Here is a 19755-nt window from a genome sequence, read left to right as displayed (position 1 = left end):
TGCAGGTAATTAAGTCTTTACAGATCCAGAGATAGGGTTAAAGAGGTGCGAATTGTCTCAAGCCAGGACAGTTGGTAGGATTTCGCAAGCCCAGGCCAAGTGGTGGGGGGGGGGGGTGAATGTAATGCGACAAGGTCCCGGTTGAGGCCGTACTCATTTATGTGGAACTTGGCTATAAGTTTCTGCTGGGTGATTTTGCATTGTCCAGGGAAGTACTGGACGTGAAAGATGCCCTCGTACTAACGGGATATGGCGCTCGACTCTTCGATCAACAGTTCCAACGCGCCACAGCAAAAAAACGCTCGAGCTCCTCAGAAGACAAACACGGGACACAACCGACAGAGTACCCTTCGTCGTCCAGTACTTCCCCGGAGCGGAGAAACTACGACATCTTCGTCGCAGCCTTCAACACGTCATCAATGAAGATGAACATCTTGCCAAGGTCATCCCCACACCCCCACTACTTGCCTTCAAATAACCGCGCAACCTCAAACAAACCATTGTTTGAGCAAACTACCCAGCCTTCAGAACAGCGACCACAACACCACACAACCCTGCCATGGCAATCTCTGCAAGACATGTCAGATTATCAACATGGATACCACCATTACACGCGAGAACACCACCCACCAGGCACGGGGTCCATGCTCGTGCGACTCGGCCAACATTGTCTACCTCATACGCTGCAGGAAAGGATGTCCTGAATGTGGTACATAGGCGAGATCATGCAGACGGTGCGACAACGGATAAACGGAGATCGCGCAACAATCGCCAGGCAGGAATGTTCCCTTCCAGTCGGGGAACACTTCAGCAGTCAAGGGCATTCAGCCTCTGACCTCCGGGTAAGCGTTCTCCAAGGCGACCTTCAGGACACGCGACAACGCAAAATCGCCGAGCAGAAACTTATAGCCAAGTTCCGCACTCATGAGCACGACCTCAACCGGGACCTTGGATTCATGTCGCATTACATTCACTCCCCACCATCTGGCCTGGGCTTGCGAAATCCTATTAACTGTCCTGGCTTGAGACAATTCACACCTCTTTAACTTGGGGTTACCCCTCTCTCTGGATCTGTAAAGACTTAATTACCTGCAAATGCTCGCATTCAAAGTCTCGCATTCAAAGTATCGTCTTGCATCTTTGACTTTTTCTATATATATGTTTCTGGAACCCACCTCTTCATGCACCCGAGGAAGGAGCTGTGCTCCGAAAGCTAGTGATTCAAAACAAACCTGTTGGACTTTAAACTGGTGTTGTAAGACTTTTCTTACTGTGCTCACCCCAGCCCAACTCCGGCATCTCCACATCGAAAATAATAAAAACACTGATAAAAATCCATCAAACTAAAAACAGTTCAAGAATAACTATTTCCTTTGCGTTCAGAAAACTGAATTAATAGTTCAAGGCAATGACAAATCTTGAATACCTCAGAAAAGTGAAGTGACCAAGTATGATGCCTCCCTAAAAATATGGCACCTAAAATAGCAGATAATTTGTCAAATAACTTTAATCACAGCCAACTCACTCCAATAGTATGTTGACGATTGAGTGTGAAAGAAGTGTATACCTTCATTTTAATATTCAGTGCTACAGTTCTTTTAGAACTTATCATGTTCAACCTCACATTTCCGTTTCCATGGTGACTATTTGAAACTCTGGTTATGAGTGATCTTTTCCATGTCTTCAGTCATTTTTGTCATCCTACAACAAACTATTAACTGCATTAAGTCTCTATCAATTTGGTCCGTGATTGTTTGATTGTTTTTTTATTTTGCAGCTAAGCCCTATGTAAGTTTTTCAGAGAAAGGATTAGAAGCATACAGCAAGGTTAGAAGAGATCTGAAGAAAGATGCGATATTATTGAAATAGCTATTTCACTCTATGAATAGAAAAAGTGTTACAGAAAACAGCTTTAAGTATTTCCAACTTCTAAAATACCAATACAGAAAATCACTGGTCCTCCAATTATATCATTCAAGTGGTTATTCTGCAAATTTGATGAGCATAGTAGTAGTTACAATACACATATGGAAAAAAACAGATCTAATGTTAAAGGCAATCTCTTAAAAATTCTTACCTTGCTGACACACTGCCCTCTTGGATTTCCTGGACAAAGATCCCCAATTCTCCCTTATGTTCACTCTTCAGTCCTACAACACTGAATCCCAAACCATCACTGGCAGGTTTCATCAGATTTATGTATTCAATAGAACGGCCCTAGTGGGATGGAGATTCATTATTAGCAGAAACATCCTTTCTACCATGCAGAAATTTATATCCAAATGAAAAGTTCATAGAAACAGATACATCCACCGATAGTTAAAATATGTTAATGTTAAAGTAGTTTTCAGCTGTAGGAAAGTATGTCAGCTTGGGCATGTTCAGCTCACCCTCATGCATGAAGCTATTTCAAATAAGCCATATTAGTGGCTTCCTCCTACACGTCCCGAAAGACGTGCTTGTTAGGTGAACTGGACATTCAGAATTCTCCCAAAGTGTACCGAACAAGCACCGGAGTGTGACTAGGGGCTTTTCACAGTAACTTCATTGCAGTGTTAATGTAAGCCTACTTGTGACACTAATAAAGATGATTATTATGATGATGATTATTAGTGCAACGGGTCAGGATTTGAACCGACATTTCAAATGGCAGGAGAGCAGAATCACCCAACAGGTAAAATATAGAGACATAGAAAATAGGAGCAGGGGGGGCCCCTTCAAGCCTGCTCTACCATTCATTATGATCATGGCTGATCGTCCAACTCAATAGCCTGATCCCGCCTTCCCCCATATTCTTTAATCCCCTTCATCCCAAGTGCTATATCTACAGCTACTTGCAAACATTTAATGCTTTCGCCTCAACTGCTTTCTGTGCTGGTAAATTCCACAGGCCACTACACTCTAGATAGACAGTTCTCCTCATCTCCTTCCGAAATGATCTACCCTGAATCCTCAGACTGTGACCCCTGGTTCTGGACACCTCCACTATCAGGAACATCCGACTTTCATCTACCCTGTCTAGTCCTGTTAGAATTTTATTGATATCTAGGAGATCCCCGTCATTCTTCTGAATTCCAGTGAACATAATCCTAACCAACTCAATCACTCCTGATACGTCAGTCCTGCCATCCCAGGGTCAGTCTGGTAAACCTTCTCTGCACTACCTCAATACCCCAAGAACATCCTTCCTCAGATAAGGAGACCAGAACTGCACACAATATTCCAGGTGTGACCTCACCAAGGCCTTGTATAATTAGAGCAAGACATCTCTGCTCCTGTACTCAAATCCTCTTGCAGTGAAGGCCAACATACCATTTGTCTTCTTTACCGCCTGCTGCACCTGCATGCTTACCTTTAGCGACCAGTGTACGAGGACACCCAGGTCTTGTTGCACAATCCCCTCTCCTAATTTATGGCTATTCAGATAATAATCTGCCTTCCTGTTTTTGCTACCAAAGTAGATAACTTAAAATGAAATGAAAAGAAAATGAAATGAAAGTCGCTTGTCACAAGTAGGCTTCAAATGAAGTTACTGTGAAAAGCCCCTAGTCGCCACATTCCGGTGCCTGTTCGGGGAGGCTGGTACGGGAATTGAACCGTGCTGCTGGCCTGCCTTGGTCTGCTTTCAAAGCCAGTTATTTAGCCCTCTGCTAAACCAGCCCCTACATTTATCCACATTATACTGCATCTGCCATGCATATGCCCACTCACTCAGCCTGTCCAAACCCCGCTGAAGCATCACTGAATCCTCCTCACATTTCACCCTCCCACCCAACTTTGTGTCATCTGCAAATCTGGAGATATTACATTTTTCGGCCTCATCTAAATCATTCATATATATTAATAGCTGGGGTCGTAGCACCGATCCCTGCAATACTCCACTAGTCACTGCCTTGCATTAGGAAAAAGACCATTTATTCTGACTCTTTGTTTCCTCTCTGCCAACCAGTTTTCTATCCATCTCAATACACTACCCCAAACCCAAAGCGTTTTAAATTACATGCTAATCTCTAATGTGGGACTTTGTCGAAAGCCTTCATTTAAAAAGATGAGAGAATATTTAATAATGAAATTGCTGTCAACATTCTCTTCTTTTCCCTCAACATTTCTTGAAAACAACCTTCGTGGCACAGTGGACAGCACTGCAACCTCACAGCTACAGGGACCGGGTTCAATTCTGGCCTCAGGTGACTGTGTGGCGTTTGCACTTTCTCCCTGTGACCACGTGGGTTTCCTCTGGGTGCTCCGGTTTCCTCCCACAGTCCAAAGATGTGCAGGTTAGGTGGATTGGCCATGATAAATTGCGCCTTTGTGTCCGAAAGGTTAGGTCGGGTTACGGGGATAGGGTGGAGGCGTGGGTTTAAGTAGCGTGTATTTTCCAAGGGCCGGTGCAGACTCGATGGGCCAAATGGCCTCTTTCTGCACTGTAAATTCTGTGATTCTATCACACAAGACAACCGTAATAAAAAGTAATTCAATACACATCAAAAACTCGGTAATGGGAAAAACTACTTGGTCAGTAAATGCATGAACATTTGAAAATTAAGTTGTGAAAAATATTGAAACACCATCTTAAATATGTCAATAAATGTTAAACAATTACATGAAATATTACACTAAATAATCCTCTTACATGGGCCATTTTACTCAAAACCAGCTGAAATTCTTCATTAGACTGCTTGTCTTTAAAATGGGGTGAGGCAGGCTGCACTGCAATTTCATGCTCGATTTCTTTATTTCCATTTTGTTGAGCTATCATATAAGATTCATTTAATGGTGATGAAACTGAAGTAACAGGTGACCCAGATGCTTGAGTAATTTCAATGCTTGGATGTATGGCAGATGGCATGATGTTCGCCTATTTAAAAAAAAGTACAAATGTCACAAAAGTAACGGGACAAATGGCAACAGCCATTGTGCACACATTCAAAAATCCCACTATATCCTGGCTCAAAAACCAAGAACACACACAGTTGAGAAATTCCTTGATACCTTTACACTTAGCACACAAATATGTGCGTCACTGGGCAAACTTCTAAGTGTGAATACCACAGCTCATCTGTGTATGGCAAACAATGCTCTTCTGCCCATTATAGCCATAGCTATTACTACTAATGCATTAATCCAAAGCAAATTAGTTAATACTTTGTAGAACCCTCACGAGTATTGAAAGCCAGAGTCAGGCAACACAGGTGGAGAAGGTAGTCAAGAAGGCATACGGCATGCTTGCCTTTATTGGCTGGGGCATTGAGTATAAGAATTGGCAAGTCATGTTGCAGCTGTATAGAACCTTAGTAAGGCCACACTTGGAGTATAGTGTTCAATGCTGGTCGCCACACTACCAGAAGGATGTGGAGGCTTTAGAGAGGGTGCAGAAGAGATTTACCAGGATGTTGCCTGGTATGGAGGGCATTAGCTATGAGGAGCGGTTGAATAAACTCGGTTTGTTCTCACTGGAATGACGGAGATTGAGGTCTACAAAATTATGAGGGGCATAGACAGAGTGGATAGTCAGAGGCTTTTCCCCAGGGTAGAGGGGTCAATTACTAGGGGGCATAGGTTTAAGGTACGAGGGGCAAGGTTTAGAGGAGATGTACGAGGCAGGTTTTTTTTACACAGAGGGTAGTGGGTGCCTGGAACTCGTTGCCGGAGGAGGTGGTGGAAGGAGGGACGATAGTGACATTTAAGGGGCATCTTGACAAATACATGAATAGGATGGGAATAGAGGGATACGGACCCAGGAAGTGTAGAAGATTTTAGTTTAGTCGGGCAGCATGGTCGGCATGGGCTTGGAGGGCCGAAGGGCCTGTTCCTGTCCTGTACCTTTCTTTGTTCTTTGGTCTAAATTGCATTAGAGAGTGTGAGTGCAAGTGCGTGCGTGCCCTTACATATTGCTTTTCACCTCCAAAATCAAAGATAACATTAAATATCTATTAATGTATTATTTCAAGCAGCTCTGATCTTAAGAAGGTCCAGCTTCAGAGTTCACCATCTCAGCATGGGGGATTAGCAGCCTGGGCTGGTTTATAAACAAGCAACAGTAAAGGCAAGAGTGTGCTCATTCTGACAGAAACAGCATTTTCATGCTCGACAGAGCTGCTGCCACTCCTCTCATCAAACGCTTCAGTAATTCTAGCAAGCTGTTGGGGCACCCTTCAAACCTCTTTGAACAGTGATATCTGCAACCATGATAGCAGCAGTCTCAATTTGCATAGTAGCAAATTGAGAGCATTCTAATATTGCATGGCAACAAGTAATCGTTTGAGTCTTCTGCAGCCGATGACATGAGCAACCTTGCTCTCCTCCAAACTGGCATCTGCTCTATCCTTGCGCACTGCAGGAGGTGCAGCCAACTTGAGTTTAATGTGTGCAGATCCCTCCATTGATCTGTTCTCTAAGATATGCAGTGTCAGTCAATGAGCTGGTTGCTGCATGAGTGAAATGAAAAGACAGTGCTTCTTCATCAGCAATCTCACCTTGCTGCTCTTCCACTGCCTGGCGAACTGCACTTCTTGACTACCTGAACATGAGATACCAGGCGAGAACAGTAGCATGGCGATTATGTTACTGGACTAGTAATCTTGAAGCCTGGATTAACGCTCTTGAGGCACAAGTAAAAATACCACCAAGGCGGCTAATAGAATTTACATTCAATACATCTGGAATATAAAACTCTCAGTACAAATGACCATTTTCCTACAGGAAAAAAAACATCTGGTTCACTATTATCCTTTAGAGAAGGAAGCTGCTGTCCTTCTCGGGTCTGACCCGCTTGTGACTCCAGATCCACAGAAATGTGTTGACTCTTAGCTGCCCCTAAAATGGATTAGTCATAACAAACTGCCACAGAAAAGTCAAATAAGGACAAAACCAGATGGCTTTCCTGACATCAACCTAGGGATCAGAGGACAAAGATGTATACAGCCCAGTCAACACTGAAAAATCCTCCTCACTAACATTTGGGAGAGCTGACAAAATAGTCAAGAAACAACCTGACATTAATACTCTCTCAAATTCATATTTTACAGCAAATGTTCCAGTCTCCTGCATCATCACCAACAGGAGTGGTCCTGGGAGTCCTCAAAATTGGCTCTAAACCACGAGTTTTCATGGAATAAAGTCAAAAATGGGCAAGGAAACTTCCAGCGCATCACCCTCTACCACCCTCCTTCAACTGATGAATCATTATTCCTTTCACGTTGAACACTACTCAGAAGAGGCACTGAGGACAGGAAGAGTAAAACATGCACTCTGGGGTGTGTTTTCAATGTCCATTATGAAGGGGGCCTCGGTGACACCACTGCCGATTAATCTGACCATGTTCTGAGGGACAAATCTATCAGATTGGGCTTGCATCAGGTGATGAGAGAGTTTACAGGAGGGAAATTCTTAATTCACCTTCTCATCATCAATCTAACTTTCCATGGCATACTGGTAGGAGTTACTAACGCACAGCATTTGTCGAGACCAAGTCCCATCTTCATACTGAGGACACCCTCTGTCATGTTGCATGGCAGTATTACTGTAGTGCCACCTGCTTGAACCGCTGCAGTTCTAATGGTATAATTAAGTAAGCCCCTAAGGAGTTCAAGGATTTTGACGCAGTAATGATGAAGGAATGATCCTATATTTCAAGTCAGGATGGTGTATTACTTAGAAGAGAATTTGCAGAAAGACACCCGCGTATCTTGTTGCTAACTTTCCGGTTGGTTCAATTGCTCTGTTTCATTACCTTTGCTCTCGAGTCACCAGGTATCTTTATGATACCGCCACGAGGTTCAAGTCCAAGTAATGATCAATAACTCAATACACCGATTAGTAAGATTCAAATCAAAGCACATTTTTTATACACAGTAATCGCTACTCATGCACAAATTCTACGTCTAAGCTACTTCTACAACTAACAGGCCTATACTTAACTTCGGACTGGCCCACCAGGTCAGGGGAACAAATGGCCTTTCGTTCGGGTTCTGAGTCTGCGGGATTCGAAGTTGGTACGGATTGGTAGCTAGGAGCGCCCATCTCGTAGCGAGCGTTGACTTGAGACTTACTTCTTTCGGCGGTCACTGCACCGGTCACGGTCAAGGTTGGTTCGCGTTGCTGGGTGACCCAGGCAGGAAGAAGAGAGCGAGTTGAACTTGGGGGCTTAACGTTATAGTCCCCAGGGGCTTCCCGCCTTTCGGGGCGGACCCTGTACCTGGTTCTCGGTGATTGGACTTTGTTCCAATCGCTTGGTTCGATTTCTCCAATACTGGAGCGATGGGCAGTCTTGAGGTGTTCGTTAACCTCTTTTGTGTTGGCTCCTGCTGGCGCCGGGGAGTCTGGCTTAGTTTTGTGTCCCCCAAATGTTGCTATTGTTCCCGGGGATTGCTCATTAGTATGTAGATGGCTGATACATTATCATGCTGATGGTCGCTGGTATCGATGCTGTCTGGGCTTTGCAGAGTTAAATACACAGTAAACCTGCACCTGCTGGTTTCTGCCTGTGTTGGCTGAATTTCCCTTCAGCCTTTGCCGTTCGCCATTTTAAATCGGGAGTTGGCCAATTTAGGTGGCTACAGTCTGCTCTTCCTGTTCTTCTAGGTGGTAGAAGCTGGATGTTCGGAAGGTGTAACTGAAGAAGTCTTGGTGAGTTGCTGCAGTGTCTCTTATAGATGGTCTACAGAATCTATGATGTGCCAATCACGGAGGAAGTGAATGTATTTTGTGTTGGAAAAGGTGCCAATCAAGCAGACTGCTTTGCCCTACATAGAATTGAACTTCACTTTAGTTTTGATACTATACTGATCCAAGCAAATGGATAGAATTCCATTATTCTCCTAACTTGTGGTTGCAGGTGGCGGAAAGACTTTTGGGAATGAGTTGAGTCAACTTATATTTCTAATCAGTGGCAATCCCAGGATCTTGATCGTGGCATATTCAGCAATGTTAATACCATTGAACGACATCGGGAAAGTTAGTTCCTCTCTTGTTGGGAGGGGGAGGCGGTGGCGTAGTGGTATTGTCACTGACTAGTAAACCAGAGACCCAGCATTATGGTTCAAATACAACCACTGCAGATAGCGAAATTTGAATTCAATAAAAATCTGGAATTAAAAGTCTAATGATGACCATGAAACAATTATCGATTGTCATAAAAACCCATCTCGGTCACTAAAGTTCTTTCGGGAAGGAAATCTGTAGTCCTTACCTGGTCTGGCCTACATGTGATTCCAGACCCACGGCAATGTCCCCTCAGGGATGGGCAATAAATGCTGGCACAGCCTGCGTCGCCCATGTACTATGAACTAAAAAAAAATGATCACGGGCTGGCAAGTGGAACAAATGTTGCATGCTAGTTATCAGACCAGCTTGAATGTTGTCCAAGTTTTGCTGTACACCTGCATGAACTGTACAATTCTGTACAATGTAATTATCAGTGAGCATCCCCATTTGTGATTTTCTGATGAGGAAAGATCAATGATGAAGCAGCTGAAGATGGTTAGCTAAGAGACATTGCTCTGAGGAACTCCTGCAGTGATGTTCTGGGGTGAGAGGATTGGTCTCCAATAACCATAACCATCTTCCTTTATACTCGCACTGTAATTAGTGGAGAGTATCCCCCGCCTCCCAATTCCCAGTGACTTCTATTTTACTGGGGATTTGGGGGGGGGCGGCAGTGCGATAAAGTAAAATGCTATTTTGATATCAAGAGAGTCACTCTCACTTTGACGAATGTGATATAAAATAGTTACTTTAGAGATATTAGTTACTGTAATGTAAACATAGGCTGGTCTGATTCTGTTAGTTCACAGACAAAGGATTTCAGAACGCATGGCAAAGCAAGGGGCAGGGGTGTCCAGATAAGGAGGAGAAAAGGATGCTGGGTAATAGGAGGCCAGAGGAAGGGATGAGAAGTGAGCCAATCAGGATGTATGGCCAGGTCAGGAGGGGTATAGGATGACCTATGGGAATCGTGTATGTGAAACTTGATGCCATTTGAATGTATTTGCAGAAATCCCTTTGTCTCCTTCTTCATTCGTTTCCTGGGGTCTAGGAGACTAGCTGTGTCCTGTGCCTGGGTGAAATGAATCAGACTTACAAGTCAAATAAAATAACTAATGCTGTACCTGCAAATCCATCTCGACTTTTATTGAGGCCAGACTGACGGGTAAAGAAATTTTGATTTGTCAACTTCATCCCTGGAACTCTGCAGTTTTGCCCATTTTTGGATCATGTGGTCAGGACGTTGAGCAGTCCTGGTGAAATCCAATTTGGGCATCAGAAAGCAAGTTATCGCTAATAATGTGATGTTTGATGATATTGGCAATGACAGTTTTCCATAACTTTGCTGATGATGGAGATTAGACTGATGGGGCCAGGCTGAATTTGTCCTGCTCTTTGTGGACAGAACATATCTGAGCAATTTCCCACATTGCCAGGTAAATGCCAGTGTTGGAGTTGTATCTGAACAACCGGACTAGAAACATGCTAAGTTCTGGAGCACAGACTTCCAGCAAAAAAGCAAAGACTAATAGACTTGTATCCAGTGTGCTCAGCCATTTCCTCCATTACAAGCGCCAAAGGTACTTAATTGTTTGTAAAGTACTGTCAGATTTCCTGAGGCCAGAAAAGCACTATAAAAATGTCTTTCTTGCTTTGATATCACAAGAGTGAATTCAATTTGATGAAGTTTAACATCTGTGATGGTGAGGATCTCAGGGAGAAGCCAAGATAGATCATTCACTCACCAGTTCTCATTGAAGAGATGGTTACAACCATGTCTTTTGCACTGCATTCATCTATCATGAAGGACAGAGATGCCCAAGCAGCCTCCTCCTCTCATTAATTGTTGAATACACCATCATCATTCATGGTTGGATGCGGCAAGACTGCAGAGCTTTGATCTGATCTATGGTTATGCGATAACTTAGCCCTTGTGTGGAGTAAAGTAAAACTATCACTAGTTTTTGTGATAGTGAAGGCCTCAGAGATGGCTGAAAAGAATCATGAATTTGAACAAAGAACAAAGAAAAGTACAGCACAAGAACAGGCCCTTTGGCCCTCCAAGACTGCGCCGACCATGCTGCCTGTCTAAACTCAAATCTTCTACACTTCCGGGGTCCGTATCCCTCTATTCCCATCCTATTCATGTATTTGTCAAGATGTCCCTTAAACGTCACTATCATCCCTGCTTCCACCACCTCCTCCGGCAGCGAGTTCCAGGCACCCACTACCCTCAGTGTAAAAAAACTTGCCTCGCACATCTCCTCTAAACTCTGCCCCTCGTACCTTAAACCTATGCCCCCTAGTAATTGACCCCTCTACCCTCGGAAAAAGTCTCTGACTATCCACTCTGTCTATGCCCCTCATTTGGCACTGAAGGTGGCTGAAAATGATTCAGCCCCATCTTTTGCACTTACATGCACTACTCAGTCACATTGAGGATGAGGATGTTCATGGATCCTCCTCCTCCACACATCAGTTGATCAGATTTTCACCACCATTCACAACTCTTGCATTGCTTTGTTCTGATCCCTTCATTATAGGATCGCTTACATCTAGCTATAGCACGTTGGAGGAGGGGACAGGAAAGAGAAATTGTGTATTAGGCTGTACTTAACAGTGTGCTGAGATTAATTGCTGTCTTTCAGGTTTATATACAACTAATATAGTATATTATACTATTTTACAGTAACTTCAGAATGTTCAAAAGAACTGGACAACCATCAACAGGCTGGTAATTTTATTTTGTACATAAATCATAATGAAGAGTTATAGTAAGTTCCCTCTAATAGTTCCAACTTTTTTCTGGGCATATTCTTTAAAATTCCCAAGTTACACTTCACAGAACAGTGCAGCAATGCTAAGAACAGAAATTACAAGTCGCATTCAACTTGTCAAAGTACTGCCTGGAATGCTTCTTATCTTAAACAGCCTGCACAGTTTAATTGAGAGGAATTCCATTTGGATTGTAAACTAAATCCCTTGCCTCCCTCACCTATATAGACACTCCTACTACTTTGTTATCCTCCTGATTTAATATCGAAACAAAGTCTAAACATAACAAACTGGATATTATTAGTTCCACCTTCCTCTTTCAAATATTGACAGTGTACAAAAGCATAAGTGAAAGAAGAATGACCTTAAGCTCCTGCAGATTGATGTGGAAAAATAGGAACAGGGGGAGGTCATTCAACCCCTTGATCCTGTTCCACTATTCAAATGGATAAACCCGAGGTGTGCCTCAACTTCATTTACCTACCTTTGATCCATATCCTTTGGATAGCCTTAATCAACAAAAATCTACTGTTACTAATCTTGAAACTGCCAATTGACCTTGCAGCTAAGAGTTCCAGATTTCCTTCAACCTTTGACAAAAAATACTTTTATGTCACTCTAAGCTGCTTTTTCTCTCATTTTAAGATTATGTCCTTTACTTCTCCAAGTAGAAGAAATAATTTCTCTGTATGCAAACTATCACATCCTTCTACTAATTTGAAGATTTTTGGGAGGAATAATAAGAGATATGAGGAGAGGGTGGGGAAGTGGAGTGGTGGCATAAGACCAGCCATGATCTTAACGAGTGGCAAAGTGAGCTCAAGGGATCATATGGCCTACACTGGTTCCTGTTTATGTCCTCATAATTGGATTGCTCTTCACTTTTATTAACTCAAAGGACATGCTCCCAAAATTAAACCTACTGCCTGCTATTGTTCTTATGATCTGGCATCAAGCTGGCAATAACAGCAATCCTCAAGGCATTTAAACAGTCAAACTTAATCCTTAACTGGTCCATGAAATTGGTGTTTAATATATTTTGTTGCATTTTTTTCAGTTAGTCAAATAGCCAAATATATATTTTTTTAAGTTACTAAGATATGCCACATGACTTGGAAATGTATTCAACAGTAAGGATAGCAACAGACTTCAAGAACATTGATGGGCTAGTGTAATGGGCAGTCACATAGCAGATGAAATTTAATGCAGAGTGAAGCGATGGATTTTGGAAGGATGAATGAAGAAGGGCAATAAAACCTATATGGTACAATTTTCAAGGGGATGCACAAACAAGAGTTTGCATACACAAAGGTGACAGAACAAACTGAGAAGGCTATTCAGAAAGCAGACATGATCCCAATATAAATAGAAGCATAGAGCACAAAAGGAAATGATGCTGATACTTCATCAATCACTGGTTGAGCCTCAGTTGAGGATTGTGCTCATTTTAGGCACCTCACTTCAGCACAGATGTCAACAGAGAACATGGAACATAACAGCGCAGTACGGGCCCTTCGGCCCTCGAAGTTACGCCGACCTGTGAAACCACTCTAAAGCCCATCTACACTATTCCCTTATCGTCCATATGTCTATCCAATGACCATTTGAATGACCTTAGTGTTGGCGAGTCCACTACTGTTGCAGGCAGGGCATTCCACGCCCTTATTACTCTCTGAGTAAAGAACCTACCTCTGACATCTGTCATATATCTATCTCCCCTCAATTTAAAGTTATGTCCCCTCGTGCTAGACATCACCATCCGAAGAAAAAGGCTCTCACTGTCCACCCTATCTAATCCTCTGATCATCTTGTATGCCTCAATTAAGTCACCTCTTAACCTTCTTCTCTCTAACGAAAACAGCCTCAAGTCCCTCAGCCTTCCCTCATAAGATCTTCCCTCCATACCAGGCAACATTCTGGTAAATCTCCTCTGCACCCTTTCCAATGTTTCCACATCCTTCCTATAATGCGGCGACCAGAATTGCATGCAATACTCCAAATGCGGCCGCACCAGAGTTTTGTACAGCTGCAACATGACCTCAAGGCTCCGAAACTCAATCCCTCTACCAATAAAAGCTAAAACACCGTACGCCTTCTTAACAACCCTCTCAACCTGGGTGGCAACTTTCAGGGATCTATGTACATGGACACCGAGATCTCTCTGCTCATCCACACTACCAAGAATCTTACCATTAGCCCAGTACTCTTGTCTTCCTGTTATTCCTTCCAAAATGAATCACAGCACACTTTTCTGCATTAAACTCCATTTGCCACCTCTCAGCCCAGCGCTGCAGCTTATCTATGTCCCTCTGTAACTTGTAACATCCTTCCGCACTGTCCACAACTCCATCAACTTTGGTGTCATCTGCAAATTTACTCACCTTAGAGAAGTTTTCTGGGACGGTATCAGGGGTGTATGATTCCTATTGTGTGGAGAGATTAGAGAAACTGGGGTCATTCTCCTTTCGTGGAAGTTTAAAGGAGCATTTCATAGAGGAGTTCAAAATTATGACTGATTTTAGAATGGATGAAGTCAACATAGGTTTATGGCAAAAGTGCCAGAGACAACATGATGGGGGAAAAAAATTAAGCAGCAAGTTATAATATGAATATACTGTCTGAAGGGGTAGTGAAACAGATTTGATAATCTTCCAGTATTTATTCAATTCTCTTTTTAAAAAATGGAGAAGGATCACATGAGTGGACCTAATTAGGTAACTCTTTCAAAGAGCCTGTAAAGATACAATGGGCCGAAAGGCCTCCTTCTGTGAGGTCAGAGTAAAGGTCAAAACGCAGCAGATTAAATACGGCACAAACAAAACAGAGCAAATAAAGAGGGAAAACCGCTTTCAAGATTATTTTGTTCTCAACTTCGGAACTTTGTAATTCATTATTTTCCACTGTCCAATGCAGATCCAAGTGTTGATTATTTTGCAACAGATAAAATGTTACCAATGGAAACATTTTCTACATTGTCACAATATTAAAGTTGAGTAAACAAAAAGATTTAATATTACTAATTTTGAAAAAAACAATGCAACAATTGTGGCTGGCACAGAGAAAAGTGGAAATTGGAGCCGCAATCTCGAGTTATACACAGAGGTTTACACAGTGATCATAAGCAAACAAGCCGTGACCTTTCAGCCATACAAAAGGTATAGAAAGTGATAAAATGGTTGCTTATCTGTATCACTCAACAATGACAAAATAATTATCGAAGAACCAATAGAAAATCAGTGAACAATATCCCAACGCAAGTGGAAAGAAAAATGGGATAAAATTAAATATGGGAAAATAAATAAATACATTGCATTTTACCCATCTGGGATTTTTCTGTTAAAATTGGTTAGTGACAGATCTGAGATTAAACAAAACAAACTCTCAAAGTCACTACAAGGGCAAATCCTCTACGGGGTCAATGGCCTCTTTGCCATAAACATTCCATGCCATAAACTTTCTATGATTTGATTATCTCTCCACAGATGGATTTTAGTATCAAGTTCACTTTAAACGGGTTCCTGCCGATTGGCAGCAGGCTGCAGCTTGAATTGTACATTCCCTCTTGATTGGAGTATCTAGTGGGATTGGAATTCTGCTTTACACATTGGTGCATCTCAGATCAAGCTTTGGTATCATTCACATTTTGATGTACACAGGGAACATTTTTTAAAAATCATTCAAGGGATGTGGGAGTTGCTGGCTAGGCCAGCATTTATTGCCCTAATTGCCCTTACGAAGGTGGCGGTGAGCTGCCTTCTTGAACGGCTACAGTTAGATAGGGAGTTCCAGTATTTTCAACCAGAAGCAGTGAAGGGATGATAATATATTTCCAAGTCAAAGTGGTGAGTGGCTTGAAGGGGAACTTCCAGGTGGTGGTGTTCCCATGTATCTACTGCCATTGTCCTTCTAGATGGTAGTGATTATGGGTTTGGAAGATGTCGTCCAAGGCACATACAGAGGAGTAGGCTATTCGGCCCTTGGAGCCTGCTTTGATCTGCATGTAGCCTCAACTGTAATTTCCTGTCCACTCTCTCAACCCTTTTTTCTAACTCAGACTTAAAAAGATTCCAACAGGGAGGCTTGGCAAAATTAATACAAATATTGAAGCAGATCTTTTGAGACTTTCCATAATGGGAGCACACAGGCCAGCCCCATGGTCCCAACAAGATGCCTTTTTTTAATTTTGCTGACTTATCTGTGCCTTTTATAATGCCATACTATATTCATTTTGCCCAAACACTTTCAAAAATGTCCCCAACTCCTCATCTGACCCCAGAAAGCTGGATGTCTGAACCTGTCAACATTTGCATCCAGGATTCAAATATGCAAACACTGAAAATTATGTTGGAGTGTATTGCCCTCATTCACATTTTTCTTTCACATATATCTGCACACAAATCAGTGGATTTCCGGTTGTGCAACACACACACTTGATCACGAGGAAATAGCTGGAGCCACACAGGTGCGGAGACATGATGATACCATTCCTAAACAGTTTTTTGTCCCAGATTCCAGATAAATTGGCTAGATTTAGAGCTAAATTAGACCACTATATGGATCTGTCATCAAAAGGTCATATCTATTCAAATTGAGTCTTTTATTTCCTCATATCCTTAATTAAATTTGAGAACGTATATAAGAATGGGGTCAACATTAAGGAATGGAAGCTTACTTGCCCTGTTGTTGAACAAGTCAGAATAGATCACAGTTCAGTCAACTGATAACAAATAACTTGAATCACCAGCTTGTGATCTTCTTATAGCTACAATAGGTTAAGTTTTCTGTAACAATAAACCTTTGAGGAGCCAGGAACTGTGACTGGCTCAACAGGAAGTCTAATTTACTGAGCTCCAGCTCTGCTTTGTCTTGGACATGAATGAATAGCTGTAGGTAGGTTTCTTCTTTTCAGGCAATGAAGCAGATGATGGTGCAATCAGATGGCAGTTCCATGTCGAATGTAGAAGCTAAATATTATACATGCAGGTTAGTGTATGTCCCACTTAACCTGTTGTGAAGATAGTTGCAATCTGCCACACAGCAACTGGGCAAACCATTGCGGGAAATATGCCAGCCGATATTAACAGGACTGCTTTCTCCTCAGCACTGAACATAGAACATACAGTGCAGAAGGAGGCCATCGGCCCATCGAATCTGCACCAACCTACTTAAGCCCTCACTTCCACCCTATTCCCGAAACCCAATAACCCCTCCTAACATTTTTTTGGCCACTAAGGACAATTTATCATGGCCAATCCACCTAACCTGCACGTCTTTGGACTGTGGGAGGAAACCGGAGCACCCGGAGGAAACCCACGCAGACACGGGGAGAACGTGCAGACTCCGCACAGACAGTGACCCAGTGGGGAATCGAACCTGGGACCCTGGTGCTGTGAAGCCACAGTGCTAGCCACTTGCGCTACCGTGCTGCCCAAGAGAGTCCACTGGGCTGGTTTCTCTCTAGCCTGACTGCCCGGTCTTTGTTGTCTCCATCAAATAATGGCAGACAGGGGAGACACAGCCAGAACAAATGCATCAGGCTGCGCTTCTGACTGTAGTCCTCTTTGTGCACTTGTGTAGACTGAATGATGAAATAGAGCTTTTTGTAGCTTAATACTGGTAAGATTGAATCTATCTTATTTAATACCCACGAGAATCTTTGGGCCTTAACTTGCAATCCTATCAACCTTTCATAGTCCAATCCACTTTCCTGGCTACTGACTCAAACTCAATTTGACAACATAACAGGGCACTGCTGATCCCTGAGCTTTAACTGCACAATGCTATCACCATGGCTACCAGCCTCCACTTGGCTATCTAATCCCAGCCAGAGAATCACCTGAAATGTCTCTTCCTTCTCCACTCTTACTTCTGGAGTCCCACAAGGATGTGTTCCTTGGCCCACCCTCCTACTTTTCGTCCACATACTACCTCTCGGCAACATCATCCAAAAAGACAACATCAATTTTCACATGTACCCTGGTCCCTCTATGTGCAATCTCCTTCAGCCACATAGTTATCAGCGATCTTCAAATAATATCCTCTTAAGCATGCTGTCATTTTAGGGAGATATTAGGAACTTGGGTCCAGATGGGGTCCAAAATGCAGCAGACAATGTAGGGGTTAAACAGACAAAAAGTCCCTGCACAAGCAGCACACACGTTTGACTCTTAAAGCCACACAGCTAAATAAATCATTGATGCACTCAAATGTTAGAGGGTACACTGCCAGTAATTCCCACCGTCTTACCATGGCTGTTGAATCGTTCACTATCTCTTAATTCCAGTACTGTATGGAGCAAAGATTTTTTCCAATTAAATAATGGAAGGCCAAAGCCCCACAACAAAAAGGTTTTATCCTAGCCAATGACACCACCTCTCTCCCTGCAAATATCTAGAGGGTGAAGATGACCTTCTGCAACCTTGATGGCATATTTGACCCCAAGGTGAGCTTCCAACCACATATCCCTGCCATCAGTAAGGCTGTCTGCTTCCACCTTCATTACAGAGCCCAAATCTGCCCCAGCCTCAGTTCACCGGCTGCTAAAACTCTATGCAAGCCTTTCTTATTTCTAGATTTCACTATTCCAATGGACTCCTGGTCAGCCTTCAATGGTCCACCCTCAAAGGTAAAGGTCATCTAAAACTCTGCTACCACGTCCTAACTCATCATAGGTCCCATCCAATACGTGTGTTTGCAATCAACAATAGTTTCTGATTAAGCAAAGCTTAAATTTAAACATTCTTATCCTTGTTTTCAAATCCTTCCCTGGCCTCATCCCCCACTGTGCAATCTCCTTCAGCCCCATAGTTACCAACAATCTTCAAATTATATCCTCTTAAGCATTCTGTCATTTTAGTGAGATATTAGGAACTTAGGTCCAGATGGGGTCCAAAATGCAGCAGACAATTTAGGGGTTAAACAGACAAAAAGACTGATGGCAGCAGACTCAGAAGGATATGCCCACAACCCGAGTTGCCTTGTCCCATTCAGACTTAACTTCCTTAGTGAGAATACACAGGATGATCCACTCACAATCCGTTGTCATTCAGCACAACCTTGTTTGACCAGCCATCATCCCATACCAGAGTCTGATGACCTCTTTGTCGGTCAATGGAAGGTTAATTACATATAAATGGCATAGCTCTGTTCCTTTGTATGAACAAGAATAGATTCAAGTCTGACCACCTCTTTGTTTAAGGAGCTGGGGGAGCTTACAGCAGAGAATTGCTTTGTAGATACAAGGATCATCTCTGCCTGTCTATGTAAGTTGAATGAGAGCTGTATGTTTACTGGGCATGTTGTCTAACGGGAAAAGATGTGTTAAGGTTAAGAAACTACATGTAATCTGTTAGTGGTAGAGTTGAAGTTTAAGAGTTTAAATATTGTTTTATTTTCTTTTGTTTTGATAAAGTTATGTTATAAAATAACCAAGCCCTATTTCTTATATTATCATTCCCGGAACAAATCGATCTTTCTGCGCTGTCTTAAAACTTTAAAAAGTTACACGTTTGGTTCAATCTCTTAGCTATTGTTGAGGGCTGAGCAGGCATCTATATCAAATATGGTGCTCATGGGCGGGATCTTCTTACATATAATTCCTTGTATAGCTTGGGGTTATCGAACTGAAAGACATGTGAGTGTATGTGGATCGATTGCATTCTTTCAGAGTTTGAAATATTGAATTGGGAGGGACTGCAAATGACGCTTGCAGTTGCGAAAGATGGCCTGCGGATGGAAGAAATCAATCGGGAGGATCTAAAAATGTAATCTAAAGAAAAGTTTTTGAGTTTGGCAGAGACACTGCGGGTAGCACTGCCAAAAGGAGCAAAGAAAGTAGAGAAAATGCAACCCATAGCTGAATATTTAATCTTACCAGTAACACAGACATAGAAACGTAGAATCCCTTCAGTGCAGAAGGAGCCCATTCAGCCCATCGAGTGTGCACCGACCCACCGAAAGAGTACCCTCGCTAGGCCCAATCTTCCGCCCTAGCCC

The 19755-nt window shown here is 42.7% G+C and overlaps 1 protein-coding gene across 18 annotated transcripts in view; it reads right to left on the bottom strand.

Annotated features, from left to right (window-relative positions):
• LOC140429761 (multiple PDZ domain protein) overlaps positions 1-19755 on the bottom strand; it is a 488055-nt gene that overhangs the window by 367130 nt on the left and 101170 nt on the right. For 15 of the 18 annotated variants that reach the window (XM_072517160.1, XM_072517164.1, XM_072517169.1 and 12 more), the window contains exons 4-6: positions 14142-14183; positions 4634-4858; positions 2078-2217 (exon numbers count right to left, since the gene is read on the bottom strand). In XM_072517160.1, coding sequence (XP_072373261.1) covers positions 2078-2217; positions 4634-4858; positions 14142-14183 — 407 coding nt within the window. The remainder of the gene's footprint in view (positions 1-2077; positions 2218-4633; positions 4859-14141; positions 14184-19755) is intronic. The other 3 variants (XM_072517172.1, XM_072517162.1, XM_072517175.1) reach the window with 3 other exon arrangements.

This window comes from Scyliorhinus torazame, chromosome 9 (genome assembly GCF_047496885.1).
Source record: "Scyliorhinus torazame isolate Kashiwa2021f chromosome 9, sScyTor2.1, whole genome shotgun sequence".
Taxonomy (NCBI): domain Eukaryota; kingdom Metazoa; phylum Chordata; class Chondrichthyes; order Carcharhiniformes; family Scyliorhinidae; genus Scyliorhinus; species Scyliorhinus torazame.
The sequence above is the reverse complement of the archived record's forward strand: the minus strand, read 5'-3'. Positions and strand labels throughout refer to the sequence as shown.